The sequence below is a fragment of the Protopterus annectens genome, chromosome 9.part0 (genome assembly GCF_019279795.1).
Source record: "Protopterus annectens isolate FY-2018-M chromosome 9.part0, PAN1.0, whole genome shotgun sequence".
In the NCBI taxonomy this organism is placed as follows: domain Eukaryota; kingdom Metazoa; phylum Chordata; order Ceratodontiformes; family Protopteridae; genus Protopterus; species Protopterus annectens.
The window spans coordinates 1,526,956,246-1,526,973,001 of NC_056743.1; the positions used below are offsets into that span (position 1 = coordinate 1,526,956,246).

The following is a 16,756-nucleotide window of genomic DNA, read 5'->3' on the forward strand; positions in this document are numbered from 1 at the left end:
CTCAGACTCGGCCCAGACCCCCTTGGTTCTGTCTTCGGTCCCCATTGTCTTACCAGAGGGACAGCCTATGCCCGAAGAGCCCCAGACTGTTCCCCCAGAGGAACAGATGGCTTGCGAGTGCTCCCCGGAGAGCCCCACGGGAGATGTGCCTCGCAAGCATATGTGCAAGAGGAGGCACTTGGACTCCCTCAAGTCCTTAACCGAGGACACAGATTTAGATGATGAGGAAGGCTCCTCCCCAAGATCACTTCCCGACGATGTCTCCTTTGGAGACATCATGGAGATCCTGCACCAGCGGGGAGGTTGGTCTGCCCCCAAGCCTTCCTCTGATGAGTCTGTGTTTCTGGAGGCCTTCGGCATGGTCCCGTCTACATCTTCGGTGTCCCCTCCCATGGATCCTTTAGTGGATTTGATCACCTTGCGGGCATGGAAGGAACCAGATACCGCGGAACCGATCCCCAAGTGCCCTGATAAGATTCTGAGTCCCCCTATTGACAGGCCTTCTTGGAACAAGGGCTCCCCAGTGGACGACATGTTGGTAGCAGCAGCCACGAAGAAGGAACTATCTCAGGAAAGTTCTTCGATCTATCCTCCAGACCGAGAGTCACAGATGATGGACCACATAGGGAAATGGGTGTATGCTTCAGCTACCTTTTCAATAAGGGCTCTGAACTACTTGGCTCGTGTCACGAGACTCCAGTATGACCTAGTGAAAGAGCTAGAGGAGTCTCCACCCAAGTCCATGTTGCAGGAGGACAAGGCTTCATTTTCCGCGAAAATGGCCACTATGAGAGCAGTATCAAATACGTCTATTCCACTACTCTCCCATGCTACGGAAAGAGCGGCTGGGTCCGGCGTGTCCATGAGGCGTAATGCATGGCTCAGTAATGCCAATTCACCGAACCCTTTAAGGCGTCCTTTGCCAATGCTCCTTTTGATGGCTCGACTCTTTTTGGTAAGACCGTCAAGGAGACACGAGTCCAGAATGAGAAGGACGGGAAGACACTGTCTGCTGTTGGGATCTGCTTCTCTAACCCTCAAAAGTCTTTTTCCCGGAACCAGAGAGGGAAAAAGAAGATGTGGTTCCAGAAGTCTCTGTATTCTCGAGACACTAAGGGCTCTTCTTTTTCTAGAGGCAGAGGGGGAGAGAATGGACGCCGGCGCAGAGGCCGAGGGGGTCTTCAAACTTCGGGTCTCGAGAACCATTCTCGGGCAGACCCGGGCAGCAACCCTGAGGGGTTGCCTGGCTGCTCTACTCTGGAGGCAGTCGGGGGACGATTGTCCTTGCACCCAGCGGCATGGGAGTCCATAACAACGGACCGTTGGGTGCTTAAAATCATACCCAGAGGATATTCTATCCCCTTTGTGGGTTCCCCCATAACTCCCAAACACCTCCCAGATGTTCCACCTACGCAAAGGGAGGCAGCAGTACAGGAAATTTCCAAGCTGCTAGGAAACCGAGCCATCAAAACTGTCCCCCCAGATCAGTGCGGATCGGGCTTCTACTCCAGGTTCATTTTGGTGCCAAAGAAAATGGGGGACTTGAGGCCCATCTGGGACCTCTCTACTCTGAACCTGTCAGTTGCCAAAGAAAAGTTCCGGATGATCACACTGCAGTCCATCAGGCCATACCCGCAAGAGAGGGACTGGATGTGCTCTTTAGATCTACAGGATGCTTACTATCACATAAAAATGCACAGAAGCTCCAGGACGTTCCTCTGCTTCCGGTTAGGGGCCAATCATGATCAATTTCGAGCCCTACCCTTTGTTCTCACCACAGCCCCCAGGGTGTTTGCCAAAGTGATGGCAGTTGTAGAGGCTCACCTGAGGCTTCAGGGGATTCAGGTCTATCCGTACCTGGACGATTGGCTCCTCACTGCTCCCACCAGGCTTTTACTTTCCCAAACCAGGGATTACTTTCTGAAACTTGCCCTGAGTTTGGGTATTGCAATCAACACAGCCAAGTCTCTACTAGAGCCTGTACAGGTGATAGATTACATTTGTGCCAGGATAGACACACTGCAGTGCAAAGTGTTCCTGACCTCGGAGAGAGTTCAAAACCTCAGGATGCATGTCTCCCTAATTTGCCAGTCTCACCTCCCAACAGCGGAATCAGTGTTGAAGGTCCTAGGCTCGATGGCGACCATAACTCTCCTTCCATGTGCTCGGCTACACATGCAGATTTTTCAGTGGACTCTAGCGGTTCAGTGGTCCTTGTTGGGTTTACCACTAACCTATCCTATCCACCTGAGTCAGGTGTGTTGGTCGTTCCGGACATTTTGGAGGGATTATCCTTTGTTCCAGCCCCGACCCAAACCACAGTGATCACGGATGCCTCCCAACTCGGGTGGGGGTGGGGCATTGTTCGGGCAGGACAGTCCAAGGCCTGCGGTCCTCTATAGAGACCAGCTTCATGTCAGTGTCCTAGAGATGAGGGTGGTCCTTCTAGTGCTGCAGGCCCTTCGTGCCTTTCTTCCTCTGGGGATGATTGCCATTCAGTCAGACAACATGTCAGTAGTCTGGTATATCAACAAACAGGGAGGGACCAGATCTTATCCCCTTTGTTGCGAAGTCATGAGTGTGGGAATGGGCGATCTCCACCGGTCGCTTTTTCATCACAATGCACATTCCGGGACGGTCCAACATTCTAGTGGACAGGCTAAGTCGGACCATTCTGATGCCTTACGAGTGGTCTCTGAATCTATCAGCAGCGAAATAGATCTTCAGTGAGTGGGGTCAACCTTGCTGCGATCTCTTCACATCTCCTTCCAACGTGAAGTGCAGCAGGTTTTTCACTCTGAACCCCCCCCCCCCCACGGGAGGGAGTCCCCCAGAGAAGCTCTAATTCATGCTTGGCTTCCCGGTCTTCTGTATGCTTACCCACCAGTTCTTCTCATCCCGAGGTTTCTGCAGAAAGCTTGTCGACTGGGGAGCAAGGTGATCCTCATTGCCCCATTCTGGCCTCGCCAGGTATGGTTTCCCTTCCTTTGGTCTCACCTTCTGGCTCCACCTTGAATCCTAGATTCCATTCAGGACCTGATTTCACACCCATCGGGGGTGCCTCATCTGAGTCTGGACAGCCTGAAGCTCACGGCTTGGCTGCTCCAGTTCCCATGATTGCTGGGACTCCCAGACTTTCCTCCTCAGTTAAGTCTATTTTGGTAGCTGCTCATAAGTCTTCTACCAGAAAGGATTATCGCAGCAAATTTAGACGTTTTTCTTTCTGGGCCTCTCAGAGGAGTTTGGATACTTTTACGGCTCCTATTTTAGCCATTCTTGATTTTTTAGCTGATATTTTCCAGCATGGAGCTAGTTCTTCTACTGTCAAAGTTCAGTTGGCTGACATTTCTCATTTTCATGTGGGTGAGAATTCTGCATCCTTGGCATCTTCTAGACTGTGTAAAGCCTTTATTAAAGGCACTTTTTTGCTACACCCTCCCGGTCAAAGATCCTGTTCCACCGTGGGACCTTACTATGGTTCTCCAAGCTCTGGTCGCTCTGCCTTTCGAGCCTGCTGCAACTGCACATCTAAAATTTCTATCGTGGAAAACAGCTTTTCTGGTGGCTCTTACCTCTGCTAGAAGGGTTTTGGAATTACAGGCCTTGTCCATGAAATTTCTGTACATGATTTTTCATAAAGATGGAATTTCTCTTCGAACCAACCCATCTTTTCTTCCTAAGGTAGCATCACCAGTCAATATCAATCAGACTATAAATTTGCCTGTGTTCTTTCCCAATTTTACCAACAGGATAGAATACAAACTACACATGTTGGATGTTCATAGACCATTATGATTTTATTTACACAGGACAAGCAATTTTTTGTAAATGTGATCAATTGTTTGTTTCGTTCTATAGACCCTTTTTTTGGCAAACCTATTTCCAAGGTCACTATAGCTAGATGGATTTCTTTATGCATCCTGCAGGTCTAGAAGGACAAAGGCATGTCTCCTCCAGGTCAGGTTAAAGTTCATTCCACTAGGTCCATGGCTATGTCTGCAGCTTTCTGGTCTAGGGTGTCTTTGGATGACATTTGCTCTGCAGCTACTTGGTCCTCATATCATACGTTTATTTCCCATTGTAAATTGGATTTGACATCTAGAAGGAGTACATCCTTTGGCTCTGCGGTGCTCCGGAATATTCTTCCATGAGGGCCTCCCAGAAGTTTAGTTGCTGGGGACTCTGTCCCACAGGTTGAAAACCAAATGAAGTAAACTACTTCAGATAAAGAAGATGTTATGTGATCCTATCTCGCCTACATTCTGACTGATGGGTTCGGAGCCGATCCCTCGGCTCCGACTCGGCACGCTTATGCTATAGAGCGAGGCCTCTAATTGGCAGAGCTATTTTTATCCCAGGATGCACCACCACTAATCCCCCAGATCTCGTTTGCCGCTTACAGAGCTTGGACGTGGTCTCAACATTGGCTGGGCTAAGTACTATTTATTAGGCTTTTTCCTGTCAGTATTTGCTTCACTTAAACCCAAAAGCTGTTTTAACGGCTATTCTTTGTATACGAGTGTTTTTGTGAAATTTAGTTGAGGTTTTCGTGTTTTTTCCTGTCAGAGAAGGTTCCCGTTTAAGTTAGAGGGGCCTTCCCCTGTGGTTTCTACTACCTTAGTGGTTGTGTGTGGGTCAATTACCCGTTAAGTTAGAGGGTCTTGACCCTCTTTTTCTCTTTTCTATTTTCTCTTTGAACAGTCTTGTTTTAAAAAAAAAAAAAAAAAAAAAAAGGGTCTTTAGTTTAAATATTTAACACTAATCTAGTGGTATATATTTTTTCTTGTGTGTCAAACCTTTTGTTTTTTTCCAGTTGTGGTTAACTGTATTTTAGCCTGATTATGTCTAAAGAACATAAACCCTCCGGGTTTAAAAAATGCACGAGGTGTGGCTTCAAAATGTCCATAACGGACGACCACTCCTCGTGCGTCTATTGCCTAGGTGCTAAACATCTGCAAGAGTCGTGCAGTGTATGCCATGCGTTTTCTTCTAGAGTCCTCCAGGAGAGGAAAAACAAATTAATCCTCAAAGGATTAATCAAGCCTTCCTTCGAGGAGGCTTTATCTTCCTCTCCGTCTCCTTCTAAGAAGAGGAAAGCGTCGGCTCCGACCAGTCAGTCGGAACCGACCGCTAAGAAAACTAAGCAGACTTCTCCATCGGCTCCACGGACTTCGGAGCCGAGGTCGGAACGGTCTGCCTCGATGCCTCCAGCCTCGACCCCTATGGTTTCGGAGCCGAGGTCTGGGGCATCGAGAGGCGGGTCACCCTCATCGGCTCCACTGATATTGGAACCGATAAGGGTTATCGGCTCAGACTTTTCCCCCTCGGAGCCGAAGTCCTTATCGGCACCGAGGGAAATTTCCTTGAAACCTTCCTCGGAGCCGATAATTGTTGAGTCATTTCGGAGCCGGTCCCCGAGCCCTTCGGAGCCGATGGAGAAATCGGTTCGGGCCCGATCGGTATCCTCGAGATCATCCAAGATGTCCGATTCGGACATCGACAGGGTGCTCCTTCGACTCTTCCAGTCTCCGGTGTTCCAAAAGATGGTTTCGGCTCCAGCCCATTTGGCTTCGGAGCCGATGGTCCACTCCCCTACTGTGTTTCCTCCTCCAACAGCTTCGGCACCGTTGGAGCCGGTGCTGGTGGAACCAATGGAGGTGTTAGGGTCGGGCCCGACCCTTGCTCCAACTCCGGCTCTTGGGTTGGAGTTCAGTGCACGGACTTCTTCCTTCGGCCCTGGGGGGGAGGCTTCGGGATTGATGCTTTCGGTCCCAAGTCTCCCTCTTGGTGCGTCGGCGGGAGTACCGTCCACTGTCGTGGCCACGGAGGGGGGACCCTCCCAGGATTCTGGTGGTCCCGCCTTCAGGGCTATGAGGAGTGCTTTAGCCAAATCTTCCTTGGCTACCTCCACAGTTTCCCCAGCTCCGTCCCTACATTTGGAGACTGGGTGGGTTGGCAGTCCCCTGTCCTTAGACAGCGGAGCCCCTGGGCCTCAGGTTACCCCACTGGGGTTTCTCCCCTCCTGGAGGTCCTTCTGAAGCCTCTTCGAAGAACCTCCCAGGAAGAGAACGTGCAAGAGGAAGCACGTTGACTCTCCTGATGAGTCTCTGACATCTGACACTGATCTCGATGATGCAGAAGGGTCCCCCAAGTCGTCCTCGGATGATGTCTCCTTTGCAGACATCCTGGAAGCCCTAAAACAACGAGGCGGCTGGCAGTCCAAACCTCCCTCTGCTGATGAGTCGGTGTTCCTGAAGGCCTTCGGGGCTCAGCCCTCCGCCTCCTGGGTGTCTCCGCCCTTCGACGAGCTCTTGGATTTGATCTGTCGAAGGGCGTGGGAACACCCAGACTCTGTGGAACCGGTGCCTGCTCGTCCGAACAAATTTCTCTCAGCGCCTCCGGATAGAGAGTTCCTTACGAAAGGTGTGGCTGTGGATGCTATGGTGGTGGCATCTGCTACCCAGCAAGATGTAGCAGAGGCTTCTACGTCCGTCCATCCTCCTAATAAGGAGTCTAGGAGCATGGATCGGTACGGAAAGCGCACCCTTAGTTCAGCGGCCTTTACACTGAGGTCCTTGAACTACCTGACTCACTTTACGAGATTTCAGAGGGATCTGATTAAGGAGCTATCCGATACCCTCTTGGGTAACCTGCCTGAGGAGCTGGCCCAGACAGTTGGCTCTCAGCTGGCTACAATGTCGTCCATTTCGAACTCGTCTATGAGGCTCATTTCGTATGCGGCTGAAGGGGCAAGTAGAGCGGCGGGTACAGGCATTGCTCTACGGAGACAAGCCTGGCTCCACCTGTGTCATTTCGCGGAGGCCTTTAAGTCTTCATTTGCCGACGCCCCCTTTGATGGGTCCTCCCTGTTTGGACCCAAGGTAAAAGACACACTTACCCGCTGTGAACAGGAAGGTAAGACTCTGACTGCCGTAGGGGCAGGATTTTCCACTCCCTTTCGGCCTTATCCCAAGGCTAAAAGAGGAGGGAAAATGTGGTTCCGAAGATCTCAGAAGCCTTATCCCTCTCAGCAGGAAGGTTCCCCCTCCAGAGGCAGAGGAGGGGGAAATTCATCCGGAAGACGCCGTCCCAGAGGCGGCAGAGGCCCTCGCAACACTGGAGACCGCGAGTCCTTTCATGGCTCTTCAGCTTTTCATAGTCCCTGAGGGATTGCCCGGCTGTGCTGCTCCGGAGCCAGTCGGGGGTCGTTTCTCGAAGCACCTGAAGGCCTGGGAAGGGATCACTCAGGACCGATGGGTGCTTCGGATTATCGCCGGAGGTTACTCCATCCCATTCTCTCACCCCCCCTCAGTCCAAGAAAATCCTGGACCCGCCACCCAGTCAATGGGATACCGCAGCCTCAGAAATTTCAAAGCTGCTGCAAAAAGGAGTCATCCAACCAGTCCCCGCAGTCCAGATCGGATTAGGGACTTAGTCAAGATTCTTTTTGGTGCCAAAAAAGACCGGGGACTTGAGGCCCATTTTGGACCTAAGCATCCTAAACCGTTCAGTCAGGAAGTCCAAGTTCCGAATGGTCACTCTACAAACCATTCTCCCATTGTTGGAGAAGGGTGTTTGGATGTGCTCCATAGATCTCAAGGACGCGTATTATCATATCAGGATACATCAAACGTCCAGGAGACATCTGCGCTTCAGCCTAGGAGGCAGTCATTTTCAGTTCCGTGCGCTGCCATTTGGTCTCACCACAGCCCCCAGGGTGTTCACCAAATGCTTGGCAGTAGTGACTGCTCACCTGAGAAGTCTAGGATTCCAGGTGTTTCCGTACCTAGACGACTGGCTCCTAACTGCCACCTCCAAGCATCTACTTCTGCGGAGCCTACGAGCCACTATATCACTGGGCAATTCCCTTGGAATCACCTTCAATTGGCCAAAGTCTGTGTTGCGGCCATCTCAAAGAATAAGATTCATAGGGGTAGAGATAGACTCAAACCAGACGCGGGTCTATCTACCTACAGACAGAATTCAAACCATTCAAAATCAAGTTCAAGCCTTACTCCCCAGGTCCAAAGCCCCAGTCAGAATGGTCCTGCAGCTATTGGGATTCATGTCTGCCACGGTTCTGCTAGTTCCCTTGGCAAGGTTGCACATGAGAATCCTCCAGTGGCTTCTTTCAACTCAGTGGTCCTTTCAGGAACTCCCTCTCAATCACCTCATATGGATCACGGAATCTTGCAAACGGGACCTTCGCTGGTGGCTAGTGCCCTCCAATTTGGATCAGGGACGACCCTTTGTTCTTCCTCCTCCGGCGGCCACTTTGACCACGGACGCCTCCCAGATGGGGTGGGGGGGGCATTCCCTGGGCAGGTCAGTCCAAGGCAAATGACACCCGGAAGAGACTCCTCTTCATATCAACATCCTAGAAATGAGGGCAGTACTTCTGTCCCTTCGAGCCCTTCACGATTATCTCCCTCAGGGCATAATTGCTGTTCACTCAGACAACATGTCAGTTGTCTGGTACCTGAACAAACAGGGAGGGACCAGATCCTATCCCCTTTGCAGAGAAGCCATGAGAGTTTGGGAATGGGCAGTCTCGACCAAACGCTTCCTAGTGGCTACTCACATACCGGGCAAGTCCAATGTCATAGCCGACAGATTGAGCAGAACCATCCTCTCTCCTCACGAATGGTGTCTGAATATGACAGTTGCAAGGCAGATTTTCAACGAATGGGGAGTTCCGTGTTGTGACCTCTTCGCGACTCCTCTGAATGCGAAGTGCAAAGAATTTTTCTCCCTAACCCCGGATCCGGGGAAGAGCCCCATGGACACATTAGTCCATCCTTGGCCCACCGGCCTGCTTTATGCCTTCCCTCCAGTTCCTCTCCTCCCCAGGGTGATTCAAAAGGCATCTCTCTTAGGGAGCAAGATGATCTTAATTGCTCCTTACTGGCCTCGTCAAGTGTGGTTCCCCTATCTTCGGAAACATGCTCTAGAAGGTCCATGGTTCCTGGACCAGGTCCCAGACCTACTGATTCATCAGTCGGGACTATTACACCAGTCCCTACACACCTTAAAATTGACGGCCTGGCTCCTCCTCTTCCGACGATAGTCAGGAGTCATACACTGGATCCAGATGTGGTGCACATATTATCTTCAGCCCACAAGTCTGCTACAAAGAATCTGTATTCTAGCAAATGGAAAAGGTTTGCTATTTGGGCTCAACTCCGGGGCCTGGACCCCATTTCTACTCCCGTGGCAGAAGTACTAAAATTTCTGACCTCTCTTTTCAATCAAGGCTCTTCAGTTTCTACCATCAAAGTACAATTGGCAGCAATTTCTAATTTTCATGAATCCATAGACCCACCTTTAATGAGCAACAGATTGTGTAAGACCTTCTTGAAAGGTGCTGCTCTATCAAGACCTCCGATTTCTCATCCTGCACCTCCATGGGATCTCGATATAGTGTTGCGTGCCTTGACTTCTTTCCCTTTGAACCGGCAGCTACCTGTGATCTAAAGTTTCTATCATGGAAGACAGCCTTTCTAGTGGCGATTACTTCAGCCAGAAGGGTTTCAGAGCTTCAAGCTTTGTCAGTGAAACCCCCGTACTTGGTTTTTCATACAGACAGAGTATCCCTCAGACCAAATCCTTCTTTTGTTCCTAAAGTTTGTTCTACTTTATGCTTGCAACAATCGTTAGAGCTTCCAGTTTTTTCCCAAAATACTCTAACAAAGCGGAGTTTATATTCCACACACTAGATGTCCACAGGCAGTTACGTTTTTATTTAGATAGGGCCAAACAAACAAGGAAAACAGATCAGTTGTTTGTATCCTTTGCAGAGAACAAATTGGGCAACGCTGTCACAAAGGTCACTATCGCCAAATGGATCAGGGACTGTATTACTCAAGCTTATATTTATTCTAACAAAGAGCTTACCACCTCTGTCAAGGCTCATTCTACAAGGGCTATGGCTACTTCAGTAGCATTTCATTCTAAGCTTGCTATTGGTGACATTTGTGCTGCGGCTACATGGTCTTCCCCGCACACCTTCATTTCCCACTACAAATTAGATGTGGCATCTAGAGGACGAGCTTCATTTGGTTCCACAGTGCTCAGGAGTGTTTTCCAATGAGCCACCCGGGATTTAGGTGCTAGGGACGCTGTCCCATCAGTCAGGATGTAGGCGAGATAGGATCACATAACATCTTTTAGTTATGTACTCACCATAACTTCAGATGTTTGGGATCCATCTCGCCCATTCCTAATAACCCACCCTCCTTCCCCCTTCCTTGGAGATCAGAGGATATCAGAAGGTCCGAATCCTGTTGTTTCATCTCGAAACATCTAACAATGTTATATAAACAAGTTGTGCATGTGTGCATGAATGCGGACAAACAAGATCTGGGGGATTAGTGGTGGTGCATCCTGGGATAAAAATAGCTCAGCCAATTAGAGGCCTCGCTCTATAGCATAAGCGTGCCGAGTCGGAGCCGAGGGATCGGCTCCGAACCCATCAGTCAGAATGTAGGCGAAATGGATCCCAAACATCTGAAGTTATGGTGAGTACATAACTAAAAGTTATGTACTCACCATAACGTTCCATCTGAGTAGTTGTACTTAATTTGTTTTCAACCGTCCCTCCCTCCTTGGCGCATGTTCAGCCTAGTTCATGTTCAGTAGTATAGGTCACAAGTAAGTTATCAGGTTGGGTTCTAAGTATAAGTTTTGCAAACTCGATCTGGGGATGGAAGGCAGTGGAGGTGTATTATGGGTAAGGGAAGGAGTCTGGAGCTCAGAGCTGATGCTAGTAATCTTTGTCGGCTCGATCCAATACGGATCCGTTTTCCCACAGGTTGAAGACAAATGAAGTATAGCTACTCAGATGGAACATTATGGTGAGTGCACAACTTCTTTTTTAAAGCAGATCTGCATACATTTATACTATTTTTATTAATGATGCTTAAGATATACAGAATGTGTAAACATACAACAAAAGTCAGTCATTCTGCAATAAATTTCTGAAATCACAAGTATGTGGTGGTGTAATTGCTTTTTCAAAGGTGGTATTTGTCTTGCTGTGCCATTAGAAAGCTGTGCTATATTTTACAGAATATATTGAGAGGTATGGTGAACGTCCAGTATGGTCTGACTATCGGAGGAACCATAAAGGAGCAATCCCACCTCAGAAGACCAGGAAAATGTGCATTGTAAGTATTGTTTTTGCTTGTATGTGCTTGTGTGTGTGTTAGGTTTAGTTGCCCCTTCCAAAAGGACCAGCTTGAATGTTCCTCTTCCTGCACCCAAACAGCATATCTGTTTTGTGATATGACAGACAGGGATCCATAGCCTAGGTGAGAGCTCTACAGCCCATTTATTCTTGCCTGGTTAGCCTCTCTCATTCTTCTGTGGTGAGAGTTGGGTGGTAGGGAGTGGACCAGCTTGCTGGTCTACAGATTAGCAGCTCTCTGAGCTCTGATAAGGATGCCTGCCATAGGGAGTACGCCTTCAAATGGGCACTGCTTGCATATGGGCTTTGTTCCCTTGGTGCAACTCCTGTTGCTCCCACTGGAGTCTCTTAAGTGGTAAGCCAGGGCTATTCCCCTCCCCTCAAGATGGATGAAAAGATAGTGGTTTCTCACTCCAGTCATCTCCAGCCAGCTCCATCAGGCACTGAAGCCACTAATCAAACTCTGGCATGTAGGTTACAGTCAAGGCTCTATCCCCTTTTATTCTTATTTGTTCATATTTTATTGTTGAGTCTTCATTAATTCCCAAATATTTATACGCTCCCTCTTGCTCAAGTTCTTTTCTATCACATTTCTGTCCCAAATTGATGTTTTCTTGGTGTTGCAGCTTACCTGCTTTACAGGTTGCTTTTGCATATTTATCAAGATCAAATGACATTTTTGTATTGTCTGAAAAAGTTTTGACCACTTGCAGTTGTGCTTTCAGTTCCTCATCTGATAAAGTATGCAGTTTTAAATAATTTACAAAAAGATGAGAAGTCTTTACACTTTGTTGTTTTATGGGAGCTAAATTGTAGCCATGACCTAATCTGTTAAGTAGACAGTTTAATGGGTTAAGGGCAAGACAAAAGAGCAGCTGTGACAAAGAGCCACCCTGGAATATCTCCCTTTATATTTTATCCCTGGAATAATAATTTCTCTATCATGGCTTAACTGCATAGTGGTTTGACACAGTTTCATGGTCACTGTAATGTAATCGATCCATGTAGGGTATATCTTATACATTTTAATCATTCTTTTATCCCTGAATGTGGAATACTGTCACATGCTTTTTTGTAGTCTGTCTATGCCATACTTAGATTTGTCCCCTTTTTTACAGTTCTTATTATGACTTTAACAACAAATGATCCTTTGTTCCATATGACTTTATTACCTGTTGTTCATTTGCCGTGATTGAGATGTCCTTCATGGATGCATCTGCAGTCCTAACAAATGGGTTGTCCTGTCCTCAGGCAGCCCTTCGGTCGGCCGGATTCCAAAGTCTGGGTCTGGCCTCGGCTGATGTCGCACTTCACCCGACGTCATAGCTGCAGTTCTTCGGGTATAAAGGCATCAGCCGACGCCATTTTCCTCTGTCTTTCTTGCCGCGTGGCGCCCGAAGCAGAAGCTGTTCGCAAGTGCCGGTCGGTCAGAACCAGAGATTACTACTACCGAAGACTTCTAAAAAGCTAAGTACCCCGTTGGGGACTCTTTCTTGCCTCAGCCGATGTCAGAAAAAGTGAATAACTGTTTAACTTGTGGGAAACAAATACCTCATAAAGATTTCCACTCTTACTGCCTACCTTGTTTAGGCCCAGACCACGACGTAGCAGCTTGTCTAGCCTGTGCTTCTTTCAACCGACGGACACTTAGACGCCGGTTGCAATTTTCTGAGGACTTTTTCGGCCCCGCTTTTGCTTATATCATGCCGTCGGAGACTCCGACTTCGCAATTTACTAAAAAGCGCAAGGAAAAGGACCGACACTCGCGGTCCGCGGTTTCGGCCGAAACCACGGTTAAGTCAACCGCGAGTGTCTCGGTTTCGGCTGAAACCGAGTCCACGGTCCTGCCTTCGTCAAAGCTTGCCTCCTACCGAGGCCTCATCCAGCATGGCAGAATCTGCTACTGAAATCCCACCTGCTCCTACAGGAACCCAGGATTTATCTGATACTATTCCTTTAGATATATCTACTCCTGCACGTGGAGCTGCTAGGCCCCCAGCTTCCATGTCGATTAAGGGTTTTGCCAGGGCTAAAGCAGCAAAATCTACCAAGAGTGTGCCTGCTAAGACCCCCTCTCACAGGCCTAGCTCTAGTACTCAAATGCTTAGTCTAGCAGAGGATCTTATTTCCTTGATCCGGGATCCCAACCTCACCCTGACAGGGCCTCTCACCCACCTCCAGAGAAGAGGCCTAGAGCAGAGCCCCCTGAGCTAGTTTCTACAGATTACTCCTCTGATGATTCAGAACATACAGACCCTCCAGAGGGCCCTTATTCACCTTATGAGGACTCTGATGCAGAAGACTCCATTCCTTCTGCCTCTCCTCCTGAGGAATTTTCTTTTGGGGAAACCTTGCATGCTATGAGGGAACAATTTCAATGGCAGGGCCAGGATTTCTCAGACTCTAGGAAAAGGCTTAGGACCTTTTTGCATTTGCCACAGCATAGGTCTTTAGCCATTCCTCCAGTTCTTACTGTTGTGGATGATGCATTTAATGATGCTTGTTCTGCTCCTGATTCACTTCCTCCGGCCCCTGCTAAGCCCGACAGGTACTACAGGGTTCCGGACACACATTATCATTTGTATAAGACTCCTTTTGCAGATCCTGAAACTATTTCACAGGGACCCAAGGCAGTAGCAGCTACCTCTGCAAAAAACCCCCTCCCCTCTGAAAGGGAATCCAGGGCCTTAGAGAGATGGGGTAAAAATGTTTACACTTCTGCTACTCTTTCAGCTAGGGCCTTAAACTGTCAATTCCACATGATTCAGTATCAGGAATTTATGTTAGACCAGTTAACTAAAAAACTGTCCTCGCCTGAACCATTAGACAAAAAATCTCTTCAGGAAATGGTGCATAACATTCAGCAGGTCAGTAATCATTCCTTAAAATGCGGCTATGATGCACTGGAGGCTTCCTTTAGATCAGCTGTGACTGGTACAGTGATCAGAAGGCATGCATGGTTAAAAGAGCAGTCCTTACCAGACCATGTTAAATCAAAGCTTCTAGATGCTCCCATGGATAAGCTCAATTTGTTTGGCTCCCCTGCACAGCAGGTGCTGAAGAAGGTGGAAGAGAAAGCAAAATCTGTACAGACAGTCAAGGATTTCCTACAGGTCCAGCCTCCAAGGTTTAGTAGGAACTGGCCTTCCAAGAATTGGTCCTTTCCAGACACCAGAACACAGAGAGGCAGGAATAGGTGCCCAAGAGGCAGGGGGCAATCCAGAGGTGCCTACAGGGGGCGTCAGTGGCAGCCCAACAACCAGCGAAGTACTGCCACAGATCCAGCCACTACCACTTCCACAGGACAATCACAGTGACTTGGCTTTGAGACCGCCTACCAGGGAACAACTAGAAGCACCCTTGGGCGGAAAACTAGCCTTATTTTCAGAAAACTGGCATCACATCACAGGAGACAAATGGATTTTACAGAAAATAGACCAAGGTTACAGGTTTCGCTTCCATACTCTGCCAAGGAAGAGAGGAATGCCAAACCTACCTCCAAATCAAAAGAAAAAAGCTCTAGAACAAATAGACCACTTGATAAGGATGAGAGCTATAGAAAAGGTACCGTCTATGGAACAAGGGCAAGGATTTTACTCCAGACTTTTCCTGGTGCCAAGAAAAGAAAACCAATGGAGACCTATTCTCGACCTGTCCGCTCTAAACACATATCTCATTGTTCCAAAATTCAAGATGCTGACCCTACAGCAGCTCCTTCCCATGCTGGGCAAGGAGTCTTGGCTGGTAACTCTAGATCTCAAGGAGGCATACCTGCACGTCCCCATTCGACCAAATTGCAGAAGATACCTCAGATTTCTTGCAGGATCAGAGCATTATCAATTCTCAGCATTGCCTTTTGGCTTATCTACTGCGCCCAGAGTATTCACGAAATGCCTGGCTTCAGTAATTGCTTATTGCAGGCTTCAGGGGATTCAAATTTACCCTTACCTGGACGACTGCCTATTACAAGCGGACAACAAAAACAAATTAGAAAAAGATTTGAAAAAGGTCATTCATCTACTACAAGCCTTGGGGTACACAGTCAATATAAAAAAGTCAAGACTGATACCATCCCAGACAATAACTTTCTTGGGTGCAGAACTGGACACTTCAAATCAAATGGCATCCCTCACAGCAGAAAAACAGAGGCATCTTCCCCTCTATTTCATGGCATTAACGCAGAACCAGCTAACAGCAAGGAAAGTCCTGCAAGCCCTGGGTTACATGGCATCCTGCATAATATTGATTCCACATGCCAGACTACATATGAGGAAGTTGCAATGGTACCTAAGGAATTTATGGTCTCAGCACAAGCACAGCCTAGAAACCCAGATTCCAATAATTCCATGCCTGAAGCAAGAATTCCAATGGTGGGCCCAGGCCTGTCAATTGAACAAAGGATTGCCCTTCCACAGCCCTCAACCAAGCCAGACTATCACCACGGACGCCTCAGACCTCGGTTGGGGGCCACACATGCTGGACAAGTGCATACAAGGCCTATGGACTCAAGAGCAACTGAACCTACACATAAATCAAAAGGAGATGCTGGCAGTAAAACTGGCAATCCAGACATTCAGACCGTTTCTTCAACAGGGCCAATTGCTGATAAGGACGGACAACACCACAGTTATGTGGTACATCAACAAACAGGGAGGCACACATTCATACCCTCTATGCCGGATGGCAATGGACCTCTGGAATGTGGCCCTGACCTACAACATTCAGCTACAGGCAATATTTGTACCAGGAAAAGAAAAAATACTAGCAGACATCCTAAGCAGAACTACCACGGATGCCCACGAATGGATGCTGCATCCAGACATCTTCAAATCCATTGCAAGGAAATGGGGGCTACCAGAAATAGACTTATTCGCATCCCCACACAACCACCAATTGAAAAAATTCTGCACAAGGGCATACCACCCACTTGCTTGGAAGGTGGACTCTCTCTTTCAGTTGGAAAAACCTGACAGCATATGCATTCCCACCTCTTCCTTTGATACACAAGGTGCTACTGAAGATCAAAGAAGACCAGCCAAGGATCATCCTGATAGCTCCAGACTGGCCGAGGCAGCATTGGTACCCATTACTGAGGAGTATGTCTCGGGAACAAATATGGCCTCTACCCCTGGTTCCCTTACTGCTAACACAGAACAACTTCAAAACCCTGCATCCAAACCTAAAAACGCTGCAGCTAGCTGCCTGGAACATTGCATAAGACACAATAACCCAGATTTATCTCAAAGGGTTAAGGACATTATCTTGGAGGCTCGCAGACCCTCAACAAGGAAAACTTATTCAGCAAAATGGAAAAGATATCTCATTTGGAGTGCAGCAAAAGGAGAAAATGTGTCACTGGTAAACATAGCTAACATCCTGGAATACTTGGCAGAACATTTCCACAATGGCCTGTCCTATTCTTCCATTAAGATTCATGCATCAGCCATTTCGGCAGAATACAACATGGCTCCTCCAGTCTTCTCACATCCTCTACTCAGGCAGTTTCTGAGAGGAATTAAAAATGTAAAACCACCAAGGAAGCCACCATTGCCAGCTTGGGACTTGAACTTT

General features: G+C 48.2%; 1 protein-coding gene across 1 annotated transcript in view; it reads left to right on the plus strand.

The window, feature by feature from the left end:
* The window catches only part of MRPS18B (mitochondrial ribosomal protein S18B), a 1,103,590-nt gene that overhangs the window by 351,867 nt on the left and 734,967 nt on the right, over positions 1-16,756 (plus strand). Inside the window, exon 3 of the mRNA XM_044084480.1 lies at positions 11,068-11,165. Coding sequence (XP_043940415.1) covers positions 11,068-11,165 — 98 coding nt within the window. The remainder of the gene's footprint in view (positions 1-11,067; positions 11,166-16,756) is intronic.